Below are 16,584 nucleotides of genomic sequence, written 5' to 3' on the forward strand. Positions count from 1 at the left end.
GTAATAAAATTTAAAGCAACCACAAGAAATGGCATGGTAAGAGGCCCCAGACACTGTTGGGACAGAACAAACAGGTATTAATGGAGCTACCCTTCCATTCATAAAGTCCAATACCAACCAAAAGGATGGACAGAATAAGTCCATTGGAAATAAGGTAATATGACAATAGGCTATATTTACAGTACCTGCTGCGTCCTGAAGAAAAGCAGCCCTCCTGTGTTTCTGGAGTCAGCCCTCGGTAGAACGTTGCTCCTTTATTCCTGTGGTTTTGGAAGCCTCTTGATGAACTGCTGTTCCTCCTCTGCCGAACCGAGAAATTTTTTGGCACCCATGTATTGTGTAATGCGGAGATGGTATGGGAAGAGAAGAGCCGGCTTCCAGCCCCACTTGTAGAGCTCCGCCATGATCTCCTTATACTCTGCACATTGGGCCAGGACGTCTGGGCTGTAGTCCTTCACAATACGAAGAGACACACCTCTGTAGTCAAGCTTCCCTCTCCTCCTGGCTTCCCGAGTGATGAGGTCTTTGGTCAGGTATCAATGCAGGATCACCGGGCGAGGTGGACGTCCCGCGGGCCATTTAGCTGCCAGAGAGCGGTGCGCCCTAGAGACGGGAGCTCATCTTTCTCAAATAGCTCACAGAGAAGGTTGGAGATAAAATGAGTTAGGTGTCCAATTTCAGTGTCTTCAGGCAGACCAAGGACGCAGATGTTCTGCCGTGGCTCTCCAGGTCAGTCACTTTGTCTTTTAGCTTGGCGTTGTCTTCACGGAGAGCAGATCTTCTGTTGCGAGCTCTAAGAAGGAGACACTCTGCCTGTTCCTCCAGGGCCTGCCGCACCTGGTCGTGAGGTGGAATGAAATTTATTGGATATTTTACATTTTTTTAACAAATAATAAACTGCAAAGTGGGGCGTGCAATATTATTCGGCCCCTTTACTTTCAGTGCAGCAAACTCACTCCAGAGGTTCAGTGAGGATCTCTGAATGATCCAATGTTGTCCTAAATGACTGATGATGATAAATGGAATCCACCTGTGTGTAATCAAGTCCCCGTATAAACGCACCTGCTCTGTGATCGTCTCAGGTTGTGTTTAAAGCTCAGAGAGCTTCATGAAGACCAAGGAACACCAAACAGGTCCCAGATACTGTTGTAGAGAAGTTTAAAGCTGGATTTGGATACAAAAAGATTTCCCAAGCTTTAAACATCTGAAGGAGCACTGAGCAAGCGATCATACTTGGTACAAGTATGAAGTGCTGCTGCTTTGTTCGTGTAACCTGCATGGTTTAGGCTTTCCAGACATCACCAGCTTGAGAAAAAGGAGCCTGCATATTAGGAAAACTAGAGAATGGTGAGAGCTGCTGGGTGGCGCGCCCACAGCTTACTGACTGACTTCCTGAGGTTTGAACACACTGCGCTGAAGCTCGTCCCCAGAGAAAAGCTAGCCTCTGAGCTCGGCCGTGCCTGGAATGAACGAGGACATAAACGGGACAGAGCCACAGGAGTCCGAGAGCAGTGCGTCTTCTTGGGTCAAGCTGAGCACGGCGCTGGCTCCCCTGCACCTCCATTCCGCGCGGACACGGCATCTTCACACCGCTCCAGTCGGCCTCTGGTCTGGGAGACCTTACCGCCATCCACTCAAATCCTCCCACGGATCGTCATTCTACCATGAACACGGAGAATACTCACCCAGCTTCACAACAGGACCACACCACATTCACTGGCTACATCTCCTTGGCGCACATTTCATGTGTCATGGGCTACGTCATCGGAAGACGGCCAACACAAGAAACAATAAAGGAAATCAGTGGCGACAGGAAAAACGCGGGGTGGATTTTCGCCTGCTCCGCACTTTCCCAAAGGTAAAGCCCAATTCCGAATTAAAAATAGAACTATTCAACACTCAATCACTTGGTAATAAGACCAGCTTTATTTTTGATCACATATGTGATAAAAACGTTGACATTTTGTGCCTCACTGAAACCTGGCACAAACCTAGTTCATATATGGCATTAAATGAAGCTTGTCCACCAGGCTATACATATCTGGAGAAAGCAAGGACCACTGGACGTGGTGGAGGGCTGGCTGTCTTCCATCGCAAGGATCTACCTGTAACCCCACTTCCACTGATAACATTTGAGAGCCATCTTTTCAATTGCAAACTCCAAAAAGAAACAATTTTGATGCTCCTCATTTACTGCCCTCCAAAACTCAACACTGGATTTATTATGGAACTGCAAGATCTTCTGACATCACTTTGTGCTACATCCCAAAATACGCTTATCCTGGGGGACTTCAACATTCATATTCATTCATCTAATAACTGTTTTGCTGCAGAATTTCTTGAACTTCTGGACTGTTTACATCTCACACAACACGTTTCAGTACCTACACACACAAAAGGTCACACTCTGGATTTAGTAATCACGGACAATGCCCCCATCTCCAACCTGCTAGTTGAAGACTTGGGGGTGTCTGATCATAAATTAATTTCCATGACTCTGCCATTAACAAAGACATACATGAAAACAGAACGCCAAATCCAGTTCAGAAATTTAAAGGCAATAGATTCCACCCTCTTCAACCGGGATATCCAGGATATCTCACTAAGCACAAAATTTACTTCTATCAATGAATCTGTCAACCACTATAATTCCAGTCTTCGCAGTATTCTTGATATCTATGCACCGGTTAAAACTAGGTCAGTTACTTTCTCCAGATCAGCCCCATGGTATACACCTGAACTCCGTAAAATGAAAACGGCAGGTCGTGCCCTGGAACGGCAGTATACTGCCAGTGGCATGATGGTTCACAAATAAGCTTACCGCGAACACCAAAAGACATATTCCAGAGCACTCACAACAGCAAGATCCCGCTACTTCTCCCTAATAATTTTGAACAGTAGTGGGAATTCCAAACAGTTATTCTCTGAAATAAACTCTCTGGTCAAACCTTCAACACACACACAGACTGACACCAGTATAGATCACTGTAACAGATTCATGGGCTTTTTTATTAAAAAGGTGACATCAATCCAGTCTGCTTTCCCTGCAATAGCCTCATCTCAAGCTGGCAGCACTCTCCCCATACCACCCAGCACATTTTCAGTTTTCTCCGATGTCACCCAGTCTGAGGTGGAGAGGATCGTAAAAAGCATGAAAACCTCCACCTGTGTGCTAGATCCTCTCCCCACAACACTACTTAAATCAAGCATTTCAGTCATCAGTCCGTTAATCACAACCATCATTAATCAGTCATTGCAATCTAGTCAGGTTCCCCCAGCCCTAAAACTGCAGTCATTCATCCCCACTTGAAAAAACCCTCACTTGACCCCAATATCCTGGCCCACTATAGACCTGTTTCCAATTTACCGTTTATATCCAAAGTTCTGGGTTAGGGTAGGGTTAGGGTTAACCCTAACCCTATCCCTAACCCTCATCATCACATCCATAACCATAACTTCTATGAAAAGTTTCAGTCTGGTTTCCGCTCAGCTCACAGTACAGAGACAGGCCTGGTCCGCGTTATGAACGATTTGCTCATGACTGCAGATCAGGGCTCACCCTCTCTCCTCCTCCTCCTCGACCTATCGGCTGCATTCGACACAGTGAACCACACCATCCTTCTCAACAGGTTACAGTCAGAAATTGGACTTTCGGGCACAACGCTCAAATGGTTTCAATCATATCTCACCAATAGAACTGAATAAGTTTCCCTGGATCACTGTAAATCTTCAACTCATACTGTGACTTGTGGAGTTCCACAAGGGTCAGTCCTCGGGCCTACCCTTTTTACCATCTACATGCTCCCCCTTGGTCAAATAATCAATAAACACAAGGTTTCCTTCCACTGTTACGCCGATGACACACAACTGTACAGGAAAATGGACTCCACTTCCCCCACAGTTCTCCCATCCTCACTTCAGCTTTGTCTGGAGGAGATAAAGGCTTGGATGATTGGCAACTCTCTTCAATTCAACAGCAATAAAACGGATGCAATCCTTTTTGGCACCCCTCATCAAACCCAGTCTTCACCTCTCCGCAGTATCTCAATATTTGGCCATAACATCCCCCTTTCCACCTCCATTACAAACCTTGGAGTTAGGCTTGATTCTAACTTCACCTTTAATACCCATATCCGTCACCTTTGTAAAGTTTCCTTTCTTCATCTTAAAAACATCGCCAGACTCCGCTCCTCCCTCTCCCAACCGGATGCTGAGAGGTTGATCCATGCCTTTATCTCCTCCAGGTTGGATTATTGTAATGCCCTCCTCATCGGGATTCCTGGAAAAAACCTAAAAAAGCTACAGCACATCCAGAACTGTGCTGCCCGGGTACTGATGAGGAGGCATAAATATGACCATATCACTCCTGTCCTCAAAGCACTCCACTGGCTACAGATCAAACAAAGAATTCATTACAAACTCTGTTTGCTCACCTATCAATGCATCCACGGCACTGCCCCTGCTTACCTCAATGAACTCCTCATACCACATGCCACCTCTCGAAGCCTTCGTTCCACCTCCTCTCACCGCCTGCATCAACCAAAGACCAAGCTTGCCACCATGGGAGACAGGGCCTTTCAGGCAGTAGCTCCGCGGCTTTGGAATGTCCTCCCAGAGTCTCTGAGAGACCCACAAGGTGTGGAGGCCTTCAAAAAAGGTCTTAAGACACACCTTTTCAAACAGGCTTTTTAGATTTGTTAGCTTTTTAAATTGTAAGGTTTAATTTGTTACTATTTGGTGTGAGATGTTTTATTGTAAGTTTTATAATCTATTTTCGTCTCTGTAGCACATTGAGATTTCTTTGAAATGTAAGGTGCGTTACAAATAAAATGTATTATTATTATTATTATTATTATTATTATTATTATTATATTGAAATGGAAGGAGTATCAGACCACTGCAAATACACCAAGACCCCGACATCCATCTAAACTTTCATCTGGAACATGTCATAAACGATATGTCATATCTGGAATTGGAATGTCCTTGAGTGAAACCTCACACTCTACGATCGAACCCGTTCTACCTACGATTTTTAATCGGCTAGTGCAGGGGTGGGCAACTCCAGGCTTCAAGGGCCGGTCTCCTGCAACTTTTAGATGTGTCTCTACTTCAACACACCTGAGTCAAATAATGAGGTCATTAGCAGGACTCTGGAGAACTTGACTGCACTTCGGAGGTGATTCAGCTATTGGATTCAAGTGTGTTGGACCAGGGAGATATCTACGATTTGCAGGACCCTGGCCCTCGAGGACCAGGATTGCCCACCCCTGGTGTAAGCTATGCTCCACCATTAGCATCCATGTTTACTTCAGCAAACACTGAGCGCTTCTTCTTTTTATGCCAGTTGGCAGGCACGTGCAGAAGGGGGGGAAGAGTGAGTGAAGGGTGCTTGAGCCCCTGCCCCTTTCATCCTTGATGCCCCTAGTGCCCTTTTTGAGTTGTTTTTTTATTATTATTTTTATTTATTTATTTTTTTATCTGTACATCAGAAGGCCTGCTTGTGCCCCTCAGCAATAATGATTAGTGAAATATCATAATTTAGTAAAATAAACTAGTCTGGCTGCCCTCAGTCTAATAATGACTCAGTTTCTCTTCCTCCACGTTGTTCAGACACCGGATCCATGGTGAGGAGGAGGGGGGCGGATCTGTACCAACTAACTATAAAATTATGGGCAAGAACATATATATATATATATATATATATATATATATGTATTTTTTTTACCTTGTTTTGTGAATAAAAACGTAGGTCTAATGTTGACGTTAGAAAAACTGTTTCTATTTATATTTTCATAATTGTCCTCGCAAACCCTCCTCGCCCCTAAACAGAAATGCTTCGGCTGCAGAGAAAACTTCTGACTTTCACTTAATCATTGTGCTAAATACCCGGGTCGCTACAGGCAGTCTGAGTCGGTCCCCCTGACAGATAGAAAGAATGTCTGTCTTCATATCAGACATCCTGATATAAGACACGGTACTGCGACTGTCATCACGAGTACTCAAAGCCCCGGTACCACCTGGTACCACCTGCTGACTGTTCGCTCTGCTTCTCCTTAACGTTTCTACCAGGCGGGTTAAAGCCGCTGCTGACGGGATCTGGGCTGGAGGTGAGCGGTTGTAAATAGAAGTTATTGCAGAACCTCAAGTGTTAAAGCAAGATTTGGCCCAGAGCATTAAGAGTTCACAAAATAAAGATCAGAGAAAATACTGGAGCAATAATTAGAACCGCAGCAAAAAGCCAAACATGCCACAATTAAATTAACCAAAATGTCCCCAAAGCATCGGTGGACTGGTATAGGAGCCACCAGGGAATTCCAGGTAGATTCCAGGTAGATTCCAGAGATGCGCATTGCAGCAGCTGTTCATGCAGGGCCGGCCCAAGGTAATATGGGGCCTTAGACAGACCCCACCCCCACCCCCTGAAATCCGTCCTACTAAGACAGGCGTGTCCAAAGTCGGTCCTCAAGGGCCGGCATCCTGCATGTTTTTGTTCTCTCCCTGGTTGTAGTAACAACCTTCTCAGCTTGTCAATGTTCTCCTAAGGCCTCTAATGAGCCATCATTGGATCCAGGTGCGTTAAACCAGGGAGAGAACTAAAACACACAGGATGGCGGCCCTCCAGGACCGACTTTGGACACCCCTGTCTAAGAACTTCAGCATCACTAACATGTTTAGACCATTTCTAGGGGCCCTTGAATGTCTGGAGGCCCCTACCAGTAGCTACTGAGTTTTCTTTGCTTTGATATCTCCGTCTAATAATTCTAGATCTCAGAGGTGCAACATCCAAAAATTTTATAAAGTTCAGCTTTTTTTATCTATAACTCAGTCTGCAGCCAGGTTGTTCTAGAGGTTAAATAGATATTATTAGGGCTTAATTAGTAAAATGGCAGCAATTTTGCTTATTTCATAACTTCCGTTGACCTTCTCTCCTCTGGTCTGTTTAACAGCTACAGTCTCAGATCGAATCAGACCTCCAGGACTGTCAGCAGCAGAATCAGAAACATTATACCTGCTGGGGAACCATAACCATAGCAACAGGGTGTGCCCAGGTCCCTCCTAAAAATGAGATCTAGATTTCAAGGCGTTTACCTGGTGAAATAAAACAATAAAAGGTAAGGTAATTTTATTTACATAGCACATTTTCAACAACAAAGCTTTATTTGAATTAAAAAGAAATACAAACAACAAACCAAAGGAAAGAGCAAAAGAAGAAAAGAAATCTAATAATGTTGATCTAAAGTATATAAAGTAGATACTCTTGATCTGGGTTGTTTGAAAAAAGTCCTGACTAGAACTCAGCAAGAGTACAAGGAATGCAGTATTATGTGTTTTACGGAGACATGACTGCAGGATTCTATCACCGACTCCAACATCTCTCTGCTTGGCTTCCTGACTATACGAGCAGACAGATATTTAAAGAGCAGCAAGAAAAGAAAGGGAAGTGGATTAACAGTGTTTGTGAACAACATTGTGTCATCCAGGACATGTTACTGTGGAATGGACAAGCTTAGTTTGTCTTTTATAACTCAGCTTTATTGACGGTTGAAAAAACTAATGGACGGCAGCTCTAATGTTATTTACCCAGAACCTAACACACAGCAATTGTGCATCTCATGATGTTGATTGTGTAGACCCAAATTCACAAAGGAGGAGGCAGCAGCTGAGTTCTTTGATTTAATGAAGAATGGTTGAAATAATAATGGGCAGTTACAAAAAATATAAAATCCAAGGTAACAACAAAAGTAAATCAAAAAGATCAAACCAGGAGACACATGGAAAGACTGAGGTAAGTAGCAGTGATGGACAGATGAGACCTCACTGGGTCTGTGGCACATTTCCCAAACTGTGTCGACACTGTGTTGTGTTGTCTTGTCACTTTCAGTGACATCTGCTGGATTTAGAAAGTCATTGCAGGTAAATTCAATAAAGACAGGAGTGTTTACCGGTTCCTCCCCCTCAAGCCGGGCACCTTGATGCTTCAGCATTGTGGAAGTGCTCTGGTTACAGTAAGGCAATACTTGGGAGCAAATCCTACATTTTTCACCTACAATATAAATAAAAGTTAATCCATGTAAACTAACTCAAATATCCATGGAAAGGAATTTGAATAATCCGAAAGAAAAATGATCAAAAGTGGAAATGAGAATGGAATAATAATTATTTTCCGTGATAAGATCAAAATGATCCCACACGGGAGAAAACTTCCTCTTCCTCTGTTGATCCATGCCGGTATTCAAATACGAGCCAAAAACCAACACAAAGCAAAGAACACAAAGTATCTCATCCAACAAAACCCACAAACGTGTCGACACAGTTTCTCCCTCATCAATACAATTTGGCTCAGTCACATCCAAACGACACAGGAACTGTATCGGTCATGTGGTTTTCCTTAAAGTGATACACACATCGACACGGGGTTTCGATGTCTGCTCGGCGCATGTGCCGAGGTTTCTGTGTTGTGTGGCCATCACTAGTAAGTAGATATGAGGATCTGATAAGCAATCTGAGAGAATCAGAGGCTTAAATACTGGGAGGTAGAGAGTTAGAGAAAATCAGGAGCCAGACTGAGTGGTGGGGAGAAGGTGGCACAGGAAAACTACATAGATATACAGGGGAACACAAAAGAGTGAAGGAAAAATTTAGTAACAATGTTTAAATAAATTTGAATGTACACTTTATGATGTTTTTATTAAAAGGTTTGCATTCAGTTGCAGCTCAACAGGACATATGCTCTTCTGACCCTCCTCAAATAAGTGAAGAACAGGGTGTTCAGCAGTTAGAAATGTGAGACATGGCTAAGGTGATAAGCCTAGTTTGTAGAAGTTCAGTTACTAGTATCTGTTTAGCCATCAGCAGAAAGGCTTTTTGGATAATGCCTAAAGTTGAATTGTGAATGTGTATGCAACCCTGCTCAACTGAAACTTACAGATAAGTAAGGTATAGATTTTTGCCTGACACTTGAGCCAGGGGTGTGGCTACGTAATGTGTGATGTATTTACATAGGTAAATGAGGGGACGTTCAGCCCCAAGTCAGAACTCATCCGATTCTCACTGAGATGTGAGCTTTGTATGTTTTCTCCATTTGCAAATGTTAATTAAAGCTGTGTTTGTTCTCTTTTAAAGCTGAAGTTTGGTCTCGAATTTTGTGCAACTTAACAGAAGTAACATAAAGGAGCTGGAAATAATTCTAACACCAATAAAAAAACATGACAAACTGGAAAGAGACAAAGACATGAGGGGAAATTCAGGGGTGGAAATTAAAAATTTTCTCCACCTGCCACAATGGCTGGTGGAGAAATTTTTTTTACCGGCCACTCAGACATTTCACCATCCATCCATCCATCCATCTTCTTCCGCTTATCCGGGGTCAGGTCGCGGGGGTAGCAGCTTCAGAAGGGAGGCCCAGACTTCCCTCTCCCCAGCCACTTCTTCTAGCTCTTCCGGGGGAATCCCGAGGCGTTCCCAGGCCAGCCGAGAGACATCGTCCCTCCAGCGTGTCCTGGGTCTTCCCCGGGGCCTCCTCCCGGTGGGACGTGCCCGGAACACCTCACCAGGGAGGCGTCCAGGAGGCATCCTGACCAGATGCCCGAGCCACCTCAACTGGCTCCTCTAGGTGTGAAGGAGCAGCGGCTCTACTCTGAGTCCCTCCCGGATGACTGAGCTTCTCACCCTATCTGTAAGGGAGAGCCCAGACACCCTACGGAGAAAACCCATTTCGGCCGCTTGTAGCCGCGATCTCGTTCTTTCGGTCATGACCATAGATGAGGGTGGGAACGTAGATCGACCGGTAAATGGAGAGCTTCGCTTCACCAGCCACTGTTTTTTTTTTCTTCTTTCGATTACAAACCAAGTACAAGCAAATTATAGAAAATGTATGATTTATTCTTAACTCTATGAAAACCAATTTACTGACAATAAGTTAACCATACAGATGTACATATACAGAATAATTTAACATAAAGCATGGACACCTTAACAGGGTTGTAGTGCAATAAGTTAATTTGAAGTAATTACTAACAGCAAACTTTAACTACACAACCCTAACATTATTGCAATCATATGTTGAACATTTCCAAATTTTGGCAACAACTGTCCCTGATAGTATTTATTAGATATGTGTCTAGTCACTTTTAAAATACTTTTAAATTGTATCAATAGCTGTTTTCTGTTTTATTTGTTTTCCCTTACTTATTACGTTTTCTATTGAAATTAACAATTATTACTAAAATATCTCAGAACGTGTTCATTATTAATTACACGGGCCATCATCATCATCATCATCATCATCATCATCATTCTTGTATCATGACTGAAGACTAGGATCCAAGGCGAACAAGAGACACAGGTGGGTTTAAATACACAGGGAAGATAATCAAGGGAAACAACGGACAGCTGGAGCAATCAAGGGGAAGACGGAACAACACAGGAACTAATTAACACAAAAACACATGAAAAGAACCTACAGAGTCAGAGATATAAGAACAACTGAACCTTGAGTCTCGAAATAACTAAGAAATAAACATAACTAGAAACACTATGAGGGACTGAAATAAGGAAAAAATAAATAATGAAACTAGAATGACCCTGAAAGGTAAAACTAAAGTGAACCAGAAATAAACAGATAAAAAGAGAAACATGCTAAAAACAAAATCCCAGAGTCCTGACAGTAAAAGTGAGATTTTGGCTTTCTTAGGACAATATCTATGTGTGCACAATTATTGGGCAACTACTAGTGTGCCGAATTATTATGCAACTGAATTCAAACTGAAGATTTTCCTATCTCACTTGTTTATTGTCATTTGATAAAGTGATGAAATGTTTGTCAATTCAAAATTGACAAACAATTCTGACATTTAAAAAACAAATCAGCGCTTTCCAAACAAGCTGTACCCATTTGTAGAAGCAGCACATATGTATTGTTTTGGACCAAGCATGACACATTGATGTTTGATTTAACCATTAAGCATATGATATAATGATAACAAAACCTTCATGTGAACATGTTGTTTTAATGCTGTTGATCACTGTATTCAGCTTTATGAGTTTGGCTGCAGGCATTTATCAATTTTTAAATTTTTTCCAGACTCCAGTATTGAAAATGGAATAAAGTCTACACCACCCTCTAAATGCTGGGTAAAGCGTGCCTTGTGCATGTTCCCACAGCGCATTTAATAGCAAGCAATCAGTAAATCAACAGCCAGACCGCAGCGCATGGCAGCCCGACAACTTTGTCCTTCAGGTAAGGGGTGTTTACTTCGGGACAAATTGAGACAAACTCACTGAATTGATTGACACGTGCCATCATGTCAATTGAACTTTCAAAGTGTGTAGCAGAGGTGATGAAACACCCACATGGCCCCCCCACCTCAAAAATGAATCCAGCTCTGCTGCCTTAGCCTGACCTAAGACAAGGTTCCAATGTTGTGGAAGACATCCTGTCTGGTTCCAGTACTGAAGAAAACTCATCAATCACTATAAACCTGTTGCCCTAACAAAATCCTGGAGAAACTCCTGTTGGCCCACCTGAATAAGCAGACAAGCACGTATCAGGACCCCCGACTGAAGGACTGTGTGTCTAACCAGGTGGTCAGCAACCCAGGAGCACAAGAGACTGTACTCACCATTCCTTTTCATTCGCTACACTTCAGACTTTCAACACAAGTCTGACTTCTGTCATCTACAGAAGTACTGAATTGACTCTGCAGGTGTCAGGTGTATCAGAGATTTACATGGAACCTCTTACATATACCCTAATGGTATATAATATCTTAATATCTTACTTAATATAAGTAATATCTTACTTATGCTATCAAACCTCACACATATACGGTACCATCAAACTTTTATACATATGCCATAAAACTCTCTTGCATGTACCATAAAACTCTTTTACATATACAAATTAACTCTCTTATGCATAGTACTACCAAACAAAAACGAAAAATTGCTGTTTGAAATAAACTTAAATATATCAATATTTACTTAAATATTTAATCTTTATTTACAATAATAAAGCATAATGAAACTTCTTGTGAGGCAGAGATGTATTGATTTTATCCCTCAATAAATGTCTTTATGTTTCATTTTTGAATTTATTGTATTTCTAAATTAAATTGATTGTAGTTTAAATTTCTACAAAAAATTTACAACCATTATCTCCATTTATGTAGCTAATTTTTTTTTGACAATGTGATAGTAAATGTGAGAATGAATAACAGAATATGAGAATATCAGTAAATATAGGAGGGTTTGGTTGTGAATGTGAGATTGAATAGTGGTTTATGTGAATGCGTATAGTCTGTGTGAACGAGTATATTTGTATTTGTGAGAGAGTTTGATCAAAACGGAAATTATCTTGATCGAAACGGATGTTATCTTGAATTCCCAGTTTCTGATAGGACGCCTGTAATAAAGAAGTCGGGTTGTCATGGACATTGACATGCCTGGGCTTAAGAGAAAATGGCTGAGAAGAAGCCCCTCAAAGAAGCAATGAGTCTTTTAAATAATATTGTACATCAGGGGTGCCCAAAGTTGGTCCTGGAGGGGCGGCACGTTTTAGTTCTGGTAGTACCAACAACCTTTTCAGGATGTCAGTGTTCTTCTTAGGCCATCTAACAAGCCATCATTAGATCCAGGTGCATTAACCAGGGAGAGAACTAAAACATGCAGGATGCTGTTTTAGTTCTCTCGGTCCTCCAGGACCGACTTTGGACACCCCTGTTGTAAATGTTTCTACAGTAGTATGAGCAGTATCTGAAATGTTAAATACGAGCCAGCATTGGACACTCCATCTGCTGCTGAAGTTAAACGGCTCTTCAGACATGAAGGTGAAGTTGGCTTTCGCATGCTACTTCAGGTAAAGGCTAAAGGGCAATTCCACCTTTTTTATCACTATCTTGCAGGTCTTTAATCTGCTCTAGTTTAAAAATTAAAAAATGTTGATTCTTCAAACATGGACTAGATTACTCCTCATTAATAGCATGACATTTAAAACATAGTTTGTGAACCATAAAACCTGTATTTAATTTGTGAAAGTTTATTAAGAGGTCATATTAGTTCTTTTTTGCACCTAGACCTCAGAGCTGTCAAACTTTACCATCAACCACAACAGCAGATGAGTCTGATGCTGGCTCAAAGTCACATTTTATTTATTCTTATTTGCACAAACCACCTTTCACTCACATTCAAGCACTGCTCTGCATTTTAAACCTGTCTGTGTCAAGAATAAGTCTGTTAGTGGAACAGCAGCAACACCTTGGTCAATGCTGTGGCCTAGTGGGGTGAGGGAGTCATTAATAACACATTGACCTTAAGTCTGGATGCCTGTACGACAGGGGTCATCACTTCCAGTTCTCTAGGGTCAGTGTCCTTCAATTTCTAGATGTGTCTCCACTTCAACCTGAGTCAACTATTACAACTTTTGAGAAAATAATTATTGATTCAGGGACACGTGTTTTTGGACACCTGAAGAGAGGTGAAGACAGCGGAGAGTTTCATTGGAACTCCACTCCTCCCTATCCAGAACATTGCACACAGTCGCTGCGTAGCCAGAGCAAACCAGATCCTCTTTGATTCCACCCATCCTCTCCATGGTCTGTTCATCTGGTTGCCGTCTGGCAGGAGAGTCTGTAGCATCCGCTGAGGAACAGCCAGGCTCAGAAATAGTTGTCTCCCACTGGCCATCAGATTGCTCAACAATCCCATCATGAACACTGTCTGAGACTGTTTGAAAAATACTATGTTATATATATATTTAGCAAAACATTATTATTTGTTTATTATGTAATCATAGGCACACGTGTGTGCTCCAGTGGCCAAGCCATGACATTTCACTTAAGTTTTTTGTGCAATGACAATAATATGAATGTTTCTACTATTTGCATTGTGTTTACTAAAATCAACTTCAGTAGGAGCTGGCAAAAGGTGATTTTGCAGGCAATAACCAAAATGCGTCAAGAAAGATTTTTTTTAAATGAAGAGGTAAACTGCAAAGTCCTCAAGTGTTTGAGAAGTTTCTTCTCAAACACTTCTCATAATTTCACAACAGTTTTATTTAAGCACCTTTTCTGCAAGCAAATAAAAACTAAATGAAAAGTTTGTTTAGAAAATGTAATTAATAAAATTAATTTAAAAAATCATTTTAGTTGATTTTACATTTTAATCAACTGTTTTATTTACAATATTTAACTTTTTTGACAGTATAGACTTTCCTTCAGGGACAAACATATTTTAATGGAGTGTGAAAGGCTTATATTTGAGAACATATTGGAATATATAAGCTAATTTAATGGTATACATGAGAGAGTTTGATGGTATATATAAGAGTGTTTGAATCCTTTTGGGATTTATCTTCAGGGAAACTGTAGTTCCCATCTCCCACACAGCACCAATACATAAAACAGTACATCAAATACGTCAATTAATGGGATTTAGTTTTTATTTTTAGTACATTATCAGCCCAACCCTATAGTCCTTCTGTTTCTGTTGTACTCCTGTTAGCCCTCCTTCCAACCTCCAGTGAGGAGTTGAAGACTTTCATTGCATCTACATCCACCGACCAAGATATGTATAGTTCCTCAGTCTGTTGGTCCTGTACTTTGGAAGAAGCAATCTCCAGCTGAACCTGCTTTCCTGGCTGGTGTTGTCTATAATAGCCTTGGGTTTCTGTAGGGTTCTCCTCTGCCACTGCTGCCAGAGAGTCCAGCCTTGTACCAACCACTGAACCAGTCTGTCTGGCTTGTTTCTCCAGCTTGGAAAGGTCTGCCATAGAGATGCTTCCACGCCAGCACATTACAGGATGCTGGCAATAACAGACTGGTAAAACAACCCCAGCAGTTTTCCACAGATGTTAAAGGATCTCTACATCCTGATCTGAGCCTTCTTATAAAGCTGCTTGGTGTTGCTTGTCCAGTCCAGCTTGTCCAGCCACAGACCAAGATATTTATAAGTCTGCACAAGCTCCACCTCCTCCTCTCCTATCAGAACTGGTTGTAGACTGCAGTCAATAACTGAGAACTACAACCAGAGCTGAGCTGTGATCAGCTCTGATTTCCCTTTCTGATGTCAAAGATATTTTTAAGAGGAATAATGTTATTGAAAGTAAAAAGAAAAAAAAACATATCAAAGTGAAAAAAGTGCTGTTGTATAGGAGAAAATCTGAATGTATGAAAAAGATCTGTGTTGAATTGAAGAGAACTATATTAAGTATTGTGAGAAATCCTATTTTTATTAATCTAAAAATCTAATTGATGCTCATGTTTCTTATAGGTCTGTTGGACTGCACATTCTCCACAGTCTGTGTGTGAATCTTTGTCTTTGATGGTTGCTAAACTAGCAAAATAAAGTGAGCTAAGATGCAATAGAATGAAAAAAACTGACTGGGGGAGCCTCGCTGACAACACTCAGAGGAGAAATTTGCAGCCAGAGTTCAGCACTGTGTTTACAAAGGATGCTTGAGATACTTTCTGGCTCTTTCTATAGTCAGCACAGTCTAAACATGAGCACATTCCCTTCCCTTGCAGTGAGTAAAATGCATACAGGGTACCTCACACTCTATAAAATGATGAAGGCAACCTCACAGAAGGTCGTCATCTAATACAGAGGTCAAATTAAGTGCAGAGCGTCCATAAGAGGAAAAATTTTATCTGCAAATTGCTTGTCTGCAGTAAAGGGACATTGTAATCGCGTCATGTACGCAAGACCCTTACCTGTGGTGGAGTGCAGACTCTCCGAGCTCCAATAGCGAGACAGGACCCCCCTCAAAGTGCTGCCCAAGCTGTCTCCTCCTCCTCTGCCTCCACCCATACATGCACCCACACCAAGACCTCCGTCCACCATGCCATCCATTACAGGGCTCACCGGGCTCCCTCTGTCAGACTGGGACCCCGGTGACAGTCCAGAGCTGCCGCTGCCGATGCTTCCACAGCTGTCCCCAGGCAGGGGCTCGCCCCCTTCCAAGCCCTGCTGTGTCCGCATCCCTGTGAGGATGGACAACAGAGAGGGGGGAACAGAAGTTCGCAATGAGAACTTAGGGGAAATAAAGAGATGCAGGAGGTTTCCCTTTCCCAAGAGAAAGAGATTGAAGCAGAGGAGGAGGAAGAGGATGGGGAGGTGGCTGGTCTGAGATCTGCTATACTATTTGTTGTGATAAGCCTCTGCGATCAACCTGCTGATGTCTCCTCCTATACAAAGAACAGGAGAGTCGTAGCAGCATACCTCTCCTCCCTGTCACTCCCTGCACTTTCAGCTGCGCCCTTTCCCTCCGTTGCTGCATCTCCTTTTCTCTGTGCAAATTGATCTGCATGCCTTCATTTCCTCACAAAGCTCTGTCTCGCATGCACGCTCCCTCTCTCACACAAGCTGAAATCATTAGGGGTCCCGTAGGGGGATTTGTGTTGCTCGACAGAACTGCTTGCCTGACAGATTGACTGGCTCACAAACACAGGACATACAATGACCAGTGATGTGCGGTAGGGCTCATGACTGGTGAGGCATGACTGCTCTAGTGCAGGGGTGTCTAACTCCAGTCCTCAAGGGCCACTGCCCTGCAACTTTTAGATGTGCCTCTGCTGCACCACCTGA

At 42.4% G+C, this 16,584-nt stretch overlaps 1 protein-coding gene across 3 annotated transcripts in view; it reads right to left on the reverse strand.

The window, feature by feature from the left end:
- Positions 1 to 16,357, reverse strand: part of arhgef4 (Rho guanine nucleotide exchange factor (GEF) 4) — a 63,944-nt gene extending 47,587 nt beyond the window's left edge. The window contains exons 1-2 of one of the 3 annotated variants that reach the window (XM_028025655.1): positions 16,219 to 16,352; positions 15,711 to 15,980 (exon numbers count right to left, since the gene is read on the reverse strand). In XM_028025655.1, the coding sequence (XP_027881456.1) occupies positions 15,711 to 15,980; positions 16,219 to 16,306 (358 nt within the window). In that variant the 5' untranslated portion in view covers positions 16,307 to 16,352. Of the gene's footprint in view, positions 1 to 15,710; positions 15,981 to 16,218 lie in introns of all 3 variants that reach the window. The other 2 variants (XM_028025653.1, XM_028025656.1) reach the window with 2 other exon arrangements.
- Between the last annotated feature and the right edge of the window lie 227 nt (positions 16,358 to 16,584).

The sequence above is a fragment of the Xiphophorus couchianus genome, chromosome 8, assembly GCF_001444195.1.
Source record: "Xiphophorus couchianus chromosome 8, X_couchianus-1.0, whole genome shotgun sequence".
Taxonomy (NCBI): Eukaryota; Metazoa; Chordata; class Actinopteri; order Cyprinodontiformes; family Poeciliidae; genus Xiphophorus; species Xiphophorus couchianus.